The following is a 15,362-nucleotide window of genomic DNA, read 5'->3' on the forward strand; positions in this document are numbered from 1 at the left end:
GAAACAGTCAGTGACCAATTCATTTCGGGAATAGACAGTCACTAAAAGACTAAGTAAAAGAAAAATGCTGCATCTTAGGGGGAGTGTATCAGATGAGGGTGGTTAGACCCTAGCAAAATAAGGTTTGACTTTTGATTGATCTAACAATGATTTTATTTTTTGTTTAAAAAATTTAGTTGCTTTAAATCATATAAGCAAACAAAATACCTTATTGAGAAAGCTTTCACACACACACACACACACATTGCATGAGTTGAGTAATCTATTTAAAATTTCTATCTGTAGGGAAATTTGTGCTTATTAAACACTTAACTCTTAATTATATCTTTGCTTATTTTTGAATTGCTATTTGACTATCTTGTCAGTTTTTTTTATACATGCGTGTTTTGAAGCTAATTTTAGGAAAAAATATTTTTTCTGCAAATTTTTCTGCAAATTTTCCTATAATTCCAGCTTTTTCAGTGTGGAACGTCCGGACGGACCTGTTCTTGCGTCCGAACACACACTGCCTTGCTGAATGCTCACTTGGCAGTAGCCGTCCAGACTGTTAAGTGACACGTCCGGACGCGTGCGCTTTAGGTTTAAAATCACATTCTTTTCTCCTTTGGGCCACACAACTCTTTGTTTTTCTGATTTTTCTTGCATTTTTGCGATTTTGTGCGTGGTTATCGTGATTTTCTCACGAGTTCTCATCCTCTTTTGTCCTTTTCTGCATATTGTCTCATTTCCAAGTATTTTGCTATGTCTTTTATATTTTTTTTTTAGTTTATTTTAACTATTAGAATATTAGGATTATCTTTGGAATATTTTTGAGATAAAATATTGTTTGACGATCTTCTGTTGCTAAGATTGGGTTTATTGATTTGTTTAAACTATGTTTGGGCGAATTATTGCATTGTATGTAATTTTGGGAAGTCCATTTTATTGTCGTCATAATGCCCATTTTTTGTTTGAACTAATAGGATTTGACATTTTTTTTTAGTATTTTGGGAATATTTTCTTTGCATTTTGTTTCAGAAAAATGTCTTCAGGTTGCTCTCAGTGCAAGGTCAGACAGAGGACGAAAGAAGGAATTGCTGCCACTAGGGATCGCATGGAAAATTGGCAGGTCATCCCCGAGAGGAACATTGTCAGAGCAGATATTATGGTGGCTCCTCTGGATTTTATTGCTGAGATGATCCAGGCCAATCACTGGGGATATCTTTTATGCTGTGCATGCCCGGTGTATCCCCAGCTCGTGCGTGATTTTTGTGGGTACATGCAGGTGGTTTAGGATGATAACAGTGGGATCATACTTCAGACTACTGTTTGAAGGCACACCATTCAAATTGGCCCTCGACTTATCAGTTCCATTATTCCAATGCTAGCCATTTTAGCCAGTCTTTTCTCAGAGGTATTGGAGCCTCTTAGCTTGGAGCATATTATTGGACTTCTTTGATGCCCATCCTCAAGGCGAAGAGCGAGCACACTCACACATCAAGATCGGTGCCTTTTCTCCCCTGCACCAGCTGCTAGCGAAGATTGTTTTGCACAATCTCTGGCCCAAAGCTCATAGGAGTGAGCTTGTATTGAAGAGGGCTCGTTTTTTGTATGCTTTGGCTATGAGGATGCCCTTTTGCTTGTGCAAGCACATCCTCAACACTATACTTGATATGAGAGATGATCATTCTATAGGGCTTCCTTTTGCGTGCTTGGTCACGACGATCTGTCTTTAGTTTGTGACAAACATCTCTATTGAGCCCAGGATGCAAGTTCAGGATCATTTTGGGAGTCATACTCTCATAAAGTCTAATGCTCAATTTCGTTTTGAGAGTCAAGGCGAAGCACCTCAGCCTCCTCCAGTACAGGGTGATCAACATGCAGCTGCCTCCTCCTCTCAGATTGCTCCTCTTCCTCCATCGTATGATGCTAGCTTTGCTCAAATGATGGATATTTTGAGTTCTATTTAGCGGGAGGTCAGCTCTATCAATGTCAAAGTTGAGCAGTCCAGATCTACATCCAGGAGTGCCTCAAGCACCATCATCTACATAATGATGATGATGATTGAGTATTGTGATCACTCTTATTTTTTCTTTAGATGTTTGTTTAAACATCTGTTTATTCTGTTATTTTTTAGACAATTTACTTTTATTCATGTTTTTTAATATTTGTAAGTTTTTAACTGTGGATTTTATATACTTTGTTTACCCTTGTCCTTTTGAGACATCAACGGGGGTATTTTTAACTGTGTTTTTTCCATATTTTGTTTATCCTTTGTCCTTTTGAGATAAAAAGGGAGAGTATTTTTATTTTTAGACTGAGATTATATTTTTAAATCGGACAAGTGATTTTTGTTCCAGAATGGCTAAAGAGGGAGTTTGTTAGTTTTATTGCCTTCATTTGCTAACAAAATGACTATCATGAAATGTTGCTGTCTTAAATAGGGATACTGTTTATTTCAGAGTCTCCAGATATTCAGAGTTTATTTCTCTGATATGGAAATAACCTTATTATGACAAGTTCTAGTGTCACAAGCTTTAAGAAGGCAATTTCAGAGTTCTAGGAAGATTCTGTGAAGTTTCCAACTCAGCAGAAGTCGGATCCCTTGTTTACATCTAAACGGTCCGGTGAAGTGTCTGGATGCCCGCTTGTGTCTAGAAGATTCTAACAAGCTCAGCGTTGCATCCGCTCGGACGTCAGGGCAACATGTCCGAACGCTCTTCAATAGTCGAGAAGAATCCAGTTTTTCTTTGCATACACGAATTAGGAAAGACAACTTGCAACCGTTCAGACGCAAGGGCAACATCGTTCGGACACGACCTTAATATGGAAACGCGTGAAACACGTTATAGAAAGGCAGTTGCACAGTTCTCCGTCCAGACGCTATGCTTCTAATGTGGTCGTTTTGTGTACAAAAATATCAATAATAAAATTACCACTCCTGATAGTATGAATCTTTGTAGGATAGGGCTATATTGAGGGTGTCGAACCTCAAGGACTGCGTAGGAATTGCAATCAAGTTTTTTTAAGATTAAATATAACTTAATTTAAAAGATGTTTGATTTTTGTTTTCTAAATATAAATACATAAAAGTAAAAGAAGTGATAATAGAAAGAATAAGGGGTTGATTTCAGCATTCACCGCAAAACAATAGTCAATCAAAAATTAACAAGGAAAATTCATACTATGCATGATATAGGGCTTGTCTCACTCGAGTAGTCAAGAAATTACCTCTAAAGAATAAGTATAATCCATCTTCGGTTGGCACGGACCGTCCACCTAACCACTAAGATGCAGTACGACCCGTCTTCCCTAAGTATAGATTTGCTACGTCTTTAATAGGATACAAACAATCAATGGAAAAGTATAACCCATCTTTAGTTGATACGAACTGTCTACCTAAATTACACTAAACTAGAGTGCAGACAATCCGTCTTTCCTAGGCATGGCTTATCTAACCCTCTTGATCATATATCAATTAAAATCGTTGTATAACAATCATTCACATAATCACAAAAAATATGAAGGATTGAGTTCAATCAATATAAAAGACTTTCTAAGACAAGATAAAAAATTCATAATGATTGAATATAAACATTAAGATCAATTGTCACAGTTATACAACCAGCATGCATATAGAAAATATCAAATTAAAAGACAATTAAACCATTGTTACTTGGAAATGGCTACATCAACACCCTAGTACGAATTTAGCCGCTCATCGTGGTACTGGGATGGCCTCTTGCCATGTTCTTTTCCTCTTCAACTTGTCAAGCCTCCAAGAAGAATTTTCTGTCTAAAGCTAAGCACACCTTCTCTTGAAGCTTAGGGGTCTATTTATATAGACAAGGAGAGGCCTAGAAGCCCTAGAAATTCAAGAAAAATCGGAACTTAGTCTCTTAGTCAAAGTAGGAGATTGAAAATTTTCAATCCAAGTAGGAAAATGATTCCAAATTCGTCCAGATTTGCGGTCTTTTATTTCAGGGCAATGTTGACATAGTAAACGTCTGAATTAGGAAAAAGTTATTTCTGACATATTTGTTTCATTTTTTATTAGCTTTCCAATACTATTAATTTCATTGCAATCTGATATTTGAGCCAAAAGTTACAATCAAAACATTAAAACTTGTGCAGAATCCAAATTTGAATCCAATCCGTTTTGACTCTTATTGAAGAAATTCAGATTTAATCATTCCTTTGATTTGATTAAACTTAACCACATCATATAAGTCTTCTATTATGATTGGTTAAGCTTATCAATATCTTCTAGGTTTTCTCAAAGTGTGCTTTAAGCCCAAAATCAATGGAATTAATTGTATCTTCATTTAAAACTTGAAAACAATAAAACAACACAAAATCAAACAAATAACAATGTTAAGGAATTAACATATGCAAGTTAAGGGGCTTGAATGTGCAACATTCGACGCTTATCATACCTCCAAACTTACATATTGCTAGTCTCTTAGCAATACAAAACAAGAAATAAAACTGAAAAACAACAAGATAAATCCTTCTTTCGTGGGATGTACGATTGCATTTAGCAGATGCAACAAACCTTTTAAACCCTTAGGACTCCCTAGTAGAAGAGTGAAGCCTTGTGAGGGTTTGCCAAAATTGATACCCACAAACATTATGCAAGATCATGTTATCTATAAGATTTAAGTGTCACAAAAACAATGATTCTCATTCATTAGCAATCTTAACAAAATAAACTTCATCTTCTATATTTTAGGTAATTAAGAATTAAGCTACTAACATGGCATTATGAGATATCACAAGATTCAATCAGTGTAAAGTGAACTTAACACATAGTCATGAAGTTTTAAAAACTAATCTCAATCATGAATGGTTCAATACTCAAAATTTGTTGGACTCCCCATTAGATAAAACAACCGAGGCATATTTTCTTTTTTCTTTTTTCTTATATATATATATATATATATATATATATATAGAGAGAGAGAGAGAGAGAGAGAGAGAGAGAGAGAGAGAGAGAGACTCTGTAATGCTTAGCTCCTTTAAGCTTTCTAATTGACCCATATAATGAGTGTTAAGTCAATGACTCCCAAACCAGATTGTTTTAGGGCACTAGGTGTAAAACTCCCTAAAGACTTACTAACTCGAGTAAAAAAGGCTATGAAACTAAACTTATTCATTTTATCAATCAAAGAAAACTTCCGCTTTTTGACGCGAACACTCAATGCTTAATGAGGCAAGAGGTCTAGTTACTCAGCGAAAAGCTCAAAGTGATCAATATTATTCTTTTTTTTTATTATTTTTTTTAATGACAAGGTTATTCCTCCAACAAGTTACCCAGCTGCATCCAAGATATTAATAACAGACATAACTGATTTCAAATTTCATACCCCACAGACTACTTGTTAGTGTGCTTGTGAGAATCAAATTGAAACAAGTAATATCTCATGCTGCCAAAGAAAATAACAAAACTCTAAATTCTCTTGTCAAGTGATCATGTGTTCATCATGTTAAGCTCACCAATGAAATACAAATCAAAATTAAAGTTAAACCAAAGTCTTAGAAATAACATAGCAAAATATTGGACTGTGTTTCGGTCTTCTATGCCTCCAAACTTGAATCACACATTGTCCCTAATATGTATATAGAACTAAACATAACAGTAAGAGGATAGGAATACCTGAATGAGTAGATATGGGGCATATAATACCCCCAAACTTGATTGCAAAAACACATATCCTGAAAAAGAGAGTGATACTCCAACCAAATACCAGTAAAATGCAACACATTGTTGTAAAAATATAAACTCAGAATGAAACAACAATGGAGAAAATAAACCTGGAAGGAGATCATGTACCCTGACCTGATGGAGGACTCGAGCGCACATTGCATGTGCTCGAACCTATGAAGTTAACTCATTTAGTCAAAATATGTGGGATCTGCCAAGCCAACGGAATCCACATCCTTGATGCACTTAATACTCTCTGACCCTTAAGTTTAAATTTGAAGCACCAATCTTTTATTTTCTTGGACCAAAGAGAATAAATTTTACCTATAGAAACGGTAATTCTGAATGTTCGCATATCGAGGTAGATCCCTCTGAGTATTCTCAAACAGTTTCTCATCCGAAAGGGAATCATGAGCTGGAATAGGGGCTCGGGGTTCATACGGCATTTTGAGAATAAGAGTAGATGATGAAAGAGCCTCAGTGCTCACTTCCTCGCCTTTTGTCCAATGTAGAGCTTGTGGGGCCTTAATTTGCTCCTCCTTCCTATTTTTCACGTGAGTTTCGACCAATTCTCCATTCTTTCGTGTGGTGATAGCTTGCTCATGATAAGAAATACTCTCATCCACCATGTAGTGTTCATCAAGATTGGCCACCGGCTGACTTTGAAGCTCTTCTTCTTCTATTTGATTTGCTATTTGCTCAAATTGAACTTTGATCCTGGCTATGGATTGAAAGTGAGAGTTCAATGTTTGATTGAAAGAGGTCACTGTCTGAGCGAGAGAGTTCACTGTTTGATCCATATTGCTTATAAGTTTCAACATCTGATCTTGAAAGTCAGAACTCATCGAATGAGGTGGTTCAACCTGAAACTGTTGCTGTGGAGTTGCTTGATCAATGAACTACAGATATGCCATGCCTGATGGTATAGTTTATGAAATTGTGGAGCATAATTTTCAGGAGCTTGAGCTTGCCACGAAATACTAGACTGGTTGCTCCATGCCAGGTTATAGGAATCAAATTAAGGGTTATTCCTCGGTCTAGAGAACAATGTACTCATATGCTCATAAGAATAAGGGTAAATGTCTAATAAATCCCTGAGTCAGAGCGCCATTTGAATTCGATCCCTCACTTTTTGAAAGTAAGTATTTGGTGCTTTACTTTTTCGCAAATTTGAAAATGATCCTTCCGTCATTTTTCCATCCATTTTTCTAACTTTCGTCTGGGTGAGTCAGCACTTGTCCACGTAGGCCCTTACAAGTCATAGTAAAAACGATGCCATTTTGATTTTCGACCTTAAACGTCATCCCCAACATGTGCGGCAAGAGTTTTAAGCATAAAGCTGAGGATTGAAGACCGTCGTCAACTCTTGGGGAAGGATGCTTAGAAAAGAAAAAAAGTTGAAAGAAGATGAAGTCGCCGGTGGAATGGAAGCCAAATTTGATCAAACCCATGCAAATAAGGTTAAGTAACGGTAATTTTTCAGATCTTAGTTTCAGATCTTGTTTCTTGGTGAAATTTCTCCAAATCTGACTATTTAGGGTTTGCAATCACCGTCACGGTCGTCCACTTCAATGTCGTTTGTGAAAGCTGATTTGGGTGTGGATGCACTGACATGCAAATGCGGCCTTCGATCTCCATTAAGAAACTCTTGGACAACTGCAAAACCTGGGAGGCGCTTCTTTGGGTGTTCCATGTATGATGCACAGAAGGTAAATGAACCGTACCTCAACTGTTTGATAATATGCCCAAATGAGTATCACCTATATGAATGTATGTATAACCGAACCATTTTTTGGGTGTGCCGTGTATTATGACGCTTATTGTGTTTTTTGTTGTGTTGTTTTGGTTAGAAAGCCAGGCAATGCCGTTTTTTCGTTTGGTTTGACAAAGAGACATGTCCCCGGGGAAAGGAAGTGCTGCCTCAATTACGTAATGAATTGAATTGCTTGAAGGAAAAGGTTATACAACTTAGAGCACGGAAGAGGCAGCTTACTCAAATGTTGTTATTTTTGACAGTTGTGTTTATTGCTTTTGTGGGAGTATGGTTGATGGGGTGCTTGTAATGTTTTTTATCTTTTTGAAATGGTAGTGTGTTTGTGAAGGAAGTATTTGTAATGGTACATTCAGCTTTGGCAGTTTTGGATGGTTGATGGAGTGAATTTAACACTCCCATTTTGTGACTTTGGATCATTGTATGTATGGTACTCCCATTATGTAGATTGTGCGACAATTATGTATAATATCTTATGTGGAATGTGCAACAATTGTGTATAATATATGTTTGTCATCATCATAAATACATGCAAAATACCAACACAAGAACAATAACGCAAAATATTGTTCATACCACCAACATAAATTCAAGGACCACATGCATCCCAAAACCCTAACCGTGTTCACAATACCACAATGTACATTATATATCTGTTTGTTATCATCATAAATACATGCACAATACCAACACAAGAATAATAACACAAGGATATTGTTCATACCACAAACATAAACTCAGGAACCATTTGTCCAAAAAACAACATTCACTAAATACAACCTCTGGAAATTTGTTCATATCACCAACATAAACTACATAAACTTATCCAAAATAGCAACATTCACTAAATACAACCTCTGGAATATCACAAAATATTGTTCATACCACCAACATTAACTCAGGGACCATTTGTCCAAAATAACAACATTCACCTAACTACATCCACAAAATATCACAAAATATTGTGGATACCACCAACATAAACTATCCATTGTTTATCCAAAATAGCAACATTCACCTAAATAACCTCTCATACACAAATTGTTCATCAAACCATTCTACCAACTGACACGAATGTTTAGATCATTACAAAAAAAGTCAACAACAACATGTTCATTGAGTAGCCATTGCCTTGCCCTTACGCCTTTGAACACGAGTTTGCACAGGTTGGGATGACGTAGCTTCATTTTGAGATACCTAGAACATAGCAAAGAATAAGAACTTGAACAATACTAAATTCGGTAATTGAAGAACTTAACTATATTAAACTTACATTTGAAGAAGTTTCAGCAATCTTCCTCTTCTTTGGGTTCCATCTCTTTCGGTTAGGGTTTAGGGGTAGATGGCAACCCTTGTAGTTGTGACCCTTACTCCCACAGTTGCCGCATGTGACCATATACCCACTACAGCTTATCTTGTATGGGTTAGTGGGCTCATCGGGTGCTCTTCTCCTAGCTTTTCTTGGACATCCAGGCTTAACTCTATCAACTTGAGGCAAAATTTCATCATAGGCACCAACATCTGGCCACTCTTCAGGCCCTGGCATAGCATGTACCTGTGGTTCATATGCCTGCATGTACTTATCCATCATGTAATAGCCATCTAAAAATTGCTCAGGCTTTTGTTTGTGCATGTAAATGGCAGCACAAGCATGTGCACAAGGGATACCATTGAGTTGCCATCTCCCACATGAGCATGTACCTTGAGCCAAATTCACTATTTGACGTGCGTCGAACATGTGGTCAACCTTGAACTCCAACTCATTCTGCCATCTACATATACAGTTCTTTGCTTCGTCCTTGGATCTTTCTAACTTCTTCTGTATTTTGGGACATATTTTGTGAGAAGCGGCTCGAACTCCATCTTTTTTTTGCTGGAATCTTGTCATCAATTGTCTCTAGATCATTTCCAGCATCGTCAAGAGCGGCTTGTCCCTAGACTCTTTGATCCATGAATTGAATGTCTCTGCAAGGTTGTTTAGAAGCATATCACTCTTCGAATGTGTAGAAAAGGCATGTCTAGACCATGATGCAGGGTCGACATCATTAAGATACTTATAGGTACCAGCATCCATACTTGCTATCACCTTCATGTGATGCTGAAATAGCAATGCATTTGATGCTCTTGCAGCTCCCCACAATTGATCCTTGAATGCTTTCCCTTTGTATCCCTTTGACTTGAAGTTTACATGTAGATGACGCATACAAAATCAATGCTCAGCATGTGGCAACAAATGGTCTACTGTGGGACCAAGCCCCTGCACATTTGCAACAAATTATATCAATAAAGATCAGAAAAAAGACAATAATAATAATAAAAAAAAGCGTAAACATGACTTCCACATTACCTTCTGTCGATCAGACATAACAGTCCACCCGCGACCTTCCCCACTTCCCACATAAACATCATCAATAAGAAGTCCTAAAAACCACTCCCAAGATGCCCTTGTCTCACCCTCTGCAACTACATATGCAATGGGGAACATATCATCATTCCCATCCTTCCCAATGGTACACAACAACTGGTCCCCTACTTCCCCTTTAAGGTGGCAAGCATCCAAGCATACAATTGGCCTACAACCATACTTGAAACCTTTATTGCATGCATCTAAGCATATATACAACCTCTGGAAGCAGGATCTCTCTATTTTCACATATGCACTACTGTTGGGATTTGACCTCAGTATGGCTTCACAATACTTCCTTGCATGGCGGTATTGCTCCGAATGACTACCATAGATTGCCTTAAGTGCAACCTTTTTTTCTCTCCAGCATCTGCCTACAGGAACATCAATATTGTGATCCCTTTTCACCCTTTGTTGCAATGCATATAGGGTCCATGTGGGATCATCCTTGAAATCAGGCATATACTTGGTGGCAAGAAACTGCACGTCAACCATCGTATTCTCATACTGATTCCCACATTGATGGTCTAGTCTGAATGTTTTTATCTGTATTGATTCTTTCTTTGCATCCAAAGATGCGTGAATCCTCAATTCACAACCTTCACCTTGCTCTTTACAAACTGCACTCACCCTCACCCTATCATTGTGTTTATATTTGAAATCAAACCCATTTTACACAACATACCATTTTAGTGCCTTTTTAAATACACATGTATCAGCAAACAGTAGCCCCTTCTCCAACACAATTGGCACCCTCATGTCATGGTTCTCATTAAACTCTCGATACCTCCTCCTTCTTCGTTCTGTCAACTCATCATCGGACCCATCCAAACTCATCAACTCTTCACTATCGTAGTACTCTTCACCATCTTCATGTCCAGTGCTTGCATGTGGTTCCTCACCCACAAACTTTCCCCACCAATTTTCCATGTATTCCTTGTTAACTGGAACATCACTTGTGAATAGATCGTTGTCATCATCAGTTATTTCAAAGTCACTCAACTACAATTCTTCTTCATCAACTAAGTCTGGCACATTAGGAACACTACATTCAACCCCATTTTTCCTTCTAGCAGACACTCGGGCACCCTTTCTACCAGTGGCACCACCCATTTTTTTCCTCCCACCCTTTGGTTTTTTTCCCTTTTTCTGTGAAACCCGTTCTTTCTTTTTTGAAGGCTTTGTTGTAGCATCACCATCGACATTCCCCTCAATATTTTCTGCATCAACCACATGTCCAGCATTCCCCAAACCAGCATCCCCCTCGGCATTCCCCAAACCAGCATCCCCCTCGACATTCCCTAAGCCAGCATCCCCCTCACCATTCCCCAAGCCAACATTCCCCTCATCATTGATGAGTGCCAAAAAATGTATATTTGGACCCCTTAATTTACATTAGTTAAACCTTTAGCTTTGTTATTTTCTGATGCTTTGGTTAGTTTTAGTGTTTTTATGTTTTGTAGGACAATAAGAGAGAAATGATATAATTCAAGCAAAATACAAGGAAATTCGGATGCAATAGACTATTAGATTTAGACCTATCATGACTTGACCAAACGATATCTGTTTTGAGAGTTTCTTAGGTCTAAATTGAAGTTCGAGATGTCAGCTTTCAAACCCAACAAGTTTCAGCCTGTTTGGAGATACATACAAAAAGATATTGCTGTTTTAATTTTAGTCATTGGATCATCCGAAAATCCGGAAGTTTGTCCATCTCTTTTTTTTTTTGGTCCCATTCCTTGTCTCCTCAAAGCTGGGCAGCAGCTCTTCCCAAAAACCTGCACAGTAGCTCTTCCCAAAAACCTGCACAGCAGCATTTCTCTTCTCCCCAAGCAGCAGCACATGTCATTTTCAAGGGCTGGACAGCAGCACCTTCACTTTCTCTATGTGCTGGACAGCAGCAACTCAAGGACCAAGACAGCATGGGCAGCAAGGTGCCTCACGTCCACACCAGCAGCAGCTCTTAAGCAGCGCAGCACCTACAGGATAGCTCCTCCAAGCAGCACTCCACGCCAGATAGCTCCTGCAAGGACAGCAGCAACTCCCAAGACAATGCAGCAATTTTCGCACCCAAAGCTGGACAGAACAGCAGACACATGGACAGCAGTTCATGCACATCCAGCAACTCCCAAAGACCAGCACCGAATTGTCCAAGGCAAGGACAGCACACCCAGTAGACACACACACGGACCAAAAGATTTTTCCTCTTCTTGGTTTCTTGTTAGACCGAACATATACAAGCTTTGAAAGATGTTTGTGCTGGATGAACTAAAGTGTGGAGAATCACGTGAAAGGGTAGCAGAAAAAGAGACAACCTGCAGGGCAGAAGCGTCATTTTCCTAGCAACACCAAAATAAAAGGGGTAGTTCTTTTTTTGTAAGGGGAGAACGAGGAGGAAGAGGGTGGAGTGGGGCACAGCCCTCACGCACTAAGTCTCTCTTCTAGAGGATTTTGTTCTTCCATTTTTTTTCCTTTTGTAAGTGTTTATTTTTATGCTTTTAATTCAAGGTTTTAGATTTTATTTTTATTATTATGTGTAGCTAAAATTTCATCTAAGGTTGAGGATGAAACCTTACCATTGAAGAGAAATTATGTTTTCATGCTTGTTTATGCTATTTGATTTTATGGGCTTTGGATTTCTAATTGTTTTACTTCTATTCGATTTTTGAGATGATTTTTGGTATCTTTTGTGATTTCCGGATACAAGTGATGATTTGAAGTTATCTCATTTAATTGATGGCTTGGGTTTTCATTTATCAAAACATTGGATATTCATTGTGTTTCGTTCTACGAATACATTTGATGATTTGGTTTAAACTAGATATCTTTTGTGATTTGTGCAAAGAACAGATTCATTGAATGATTTAATTAATTTTTGAAGCAAAGTAGAGCAAACCTAAGATTTGTCTGTGAGAAATTCAAATATGTGTGATGAGCATGAGAATAAGTTGCTATGATTTGGTGAGTGTAGATTCCAAAACCCTAGACCCCTTTATTTTCATTATTTTTGTTTATGCTTTCTTTTGTTAAAAATCACTAAATTTGGAACTAGGTTAAAATAGGATTAGTTTGAATAGAAATTAATTTTCACAACACAATTCCTCGTGGGATCGATCTCGCACTTGCATAACGCTATATTGCAAACGATTCGTGCACTTGCGAGAGTACTTTAAAATTTGCACAACAACCATCACCCTCTGGCGGTGGCAAAAACAATACTTTCCCAACAATATCTAGTTCATCAACCCTATATTCGACATATATGTGAACACTCATCAATCCATATACTTCTACAATGTTGAGAAAATCCACTACTTGTTCATCATTTGTCAATGGCTTCCCCAATTCCTTCACATCATTGTCATCCATCTTGAACCAGTATCTTAGGTCATTCACATACCTAAGATCCCTAACAACATCCTCAATTTCCCATGCCGAAAGGAAATCAATATCGTAGTTTTTGATTTCATCCTTCAGCCCCCCAACATATTGAAGGCCAGGATTGTGTTGCACTACTCTACCATGGTGAATGGTGATATCCAGTAACATATCTGCAGATGGAGTTGTGAATGAATGAGAGTTAAAGAATTTTTTGTTGTTGGAATTCTAATTGCTGAATATAAAATATGATGTTGAAAAAATATGCATGGTTTAGATGAAAAGTTTGCATGAAAGGTTTGGAGTACGTTGCCAATGTTTCAGAATAAAGTTTGTCCAACTGTTACTAACATGCATCAACAATAAAGTGAACAAACTATGTAAGAAAAGCTTTTAAGTTGACAAACCCAGGGACCACAAGGGACCACATGTTAACTGTACGTCTAATGGTAAGAATTTAAAGAAATGGTTTGAAAACAAGAAACTCAGGGACCACAATGTCAAACACATTACACATAGTCACTGCTTACTTTATTCTGAAACACATACTCGGGACGACGAAAATGACCCCACTGCCCCACATGTGAACTGCTTAATTTATTCACAACTACCCTTACTGACAAACACATAGCACTAATTTATGTTTCCCACCACCCGTTTTACAAGCCATCACAACATCAACATCTGACCCACATGTTGAAAAGTTTGCAACATCCAGACAAATATCTACATTGAAGTTGACAACTCAACAATAACAAATTCCAAACTAAAAGTTATATAAAATTATATCCACAACGGTGATAACAACATCATTTCTTAAAATCTGGACAAAATTACCCAAAACCCTAAATTGGGAAAACCCTAAAATCTAAAATTACGTAAAAGTCGAGATGTTACCTTCAACACAAGGATGCCGGAGACAATGACAATGACCACGAACGTAATGGATACGAAGAGATTTTCCACAGCAACGTCAGGGACCACGGACGGAGACGACGAGCACGGACTTTGTTTTTGGATGAGTAGAAGTGACAAGTCCTTACGTTTTCCACTGTCTTCACTCTTTCCTCTCTCGGTATTCATGAAAATTTTCAAAATGCCGTCCATACTCTTGCCGTATGTGTTGGGGATGACGTTTAAGGTCGAAAATCAAAACAGCATCGTTTTTACTATGACTTGTAAGCGCCTACGTGGACAAGTGCTGACTCACCCAGACGGAAGTTAGAAAAATGGATGGAAAAATGACGGAATGATCATTTTCAAATTCGCGAAAAAGTTAAGCACCAAATACTTACTTTCAAAAAGTGAGGGATCAAATTCAAATGGCGCTCTGACTCAGGGATTTATTAGACATTTACCCTAAGAATAATTAGAAAATTGTCCAGCAGTAGGACAATCTCTAACATGGTGATAAGGACTATAACAATATGAACATGGTCCATGGGGTGTTGGAATGCCTCCCCACATGAAATAAATTGACAAAAATAAAATAAAATAACAAAAGAAAAATAAATATAAAAAAATAAAAGTAAAGAAACCAAAATTAGAAATAAAATAAAAACAGAAACAAATTAAGTTAAATTCAATATTTAAAACTTAATAACATAACTGTTTGCAGTCCTCGGCAACGACGTAAAAAATTGATGTGGTCGTTTTGTGTACAAAAATATCAATAATAAAATTACCACTTGTAATTGTATGAAGCCTTGTGGATATGGCTATATTGAAAGTGTCGAACCTCAAGGACCGCGTAGGAATTGCTATCAAATTTTTCAAGATTAAATATAACTTAATTTAAAAGATGTTTGATTTTTGTTTTCTAAATATAAATACATAAAAGTAAAAGAAGTGATGAGAGAAAGAATATGAGGCTGATTTCACAATTCACCACATAACAATAGTCAATCATAAATTAACAAGGAAAATTAATACTATGCATGATATAGGGCTCGTTTCACTCGAGTAGTCAAGAAATTACATCTAAAGAATAAGTATAATCCATCTTTGTTTGGCACGGACCGTCCACCTAACTACTAAGATGCGGTACGACTCGTCTTCCCTATGTATGAATTTGCTACGTCTTTAATAGGATACATACAATAATGGAAAAGTATAATTCATCTTCG

At 37.4% G+C, this 15,362-nt stretch overlaps 2 protein-coding genes across 2 annotated transcripts; one reads left to right on the plus strand and one right to left on the minus strand.

The window, feature by feature from the left end:
- Window positions 1–7,254: 7,254 nt before the first annotated feature.
- LOC133876127 (uncharacterized) lies at window positions 7,255–7,746 on the plus strand. Its single transcript, XM_062314413.1, has 2 exons — window positions 7,255–7,392; window positions 7,534–7,746. The coding sequence occupies exons 1-2, from the start codon at window positions 7,255–7,257 to the stop codon at window positions 7,744–7,746; spliced, it is 351 nt and encodes a 116-aa protein (XP_062170397.1).
- Window positions 7,747–9,663: 1,917 nt separating this feature from the next.
- On the minus strand, window positions 9,664–10,788 carry LOC133876128 (uncharacterized). The gene is made up of 3 exons (XM_062314414.1): window positions 10,544–10,788; window positions 9,802–10,495; window positions 9,664–9,711 (listed from the first exon to the last, which is right to left on the minus strand). Exons 1-3 carry the CDS (start codon window positions 10,786–10,788, stop codon window positions 9,664–9,666), a joined length of 987 nt encoding a protein of 328 aa, XP_062170398.1.
- Between the last annotated feature and the right edge of the window lie 4,574 nt (window positions 10,789–15,362).

Source organism: Alnus glutinosa, chromosome 8 (genome assembly GCF_958979055.1).
Source record: "Alnus glutinosa chromosome 8, dhAlnGlut1.1, whole genome shotgun sequence".
Taxonomy (NCBI): domain Eukaryota; kingdom Viridiplantae; phylum Streptophyta; class Magnoliopsida; order Fagales; family Betulaceae; genus Alnus; species Alnus glutinosa.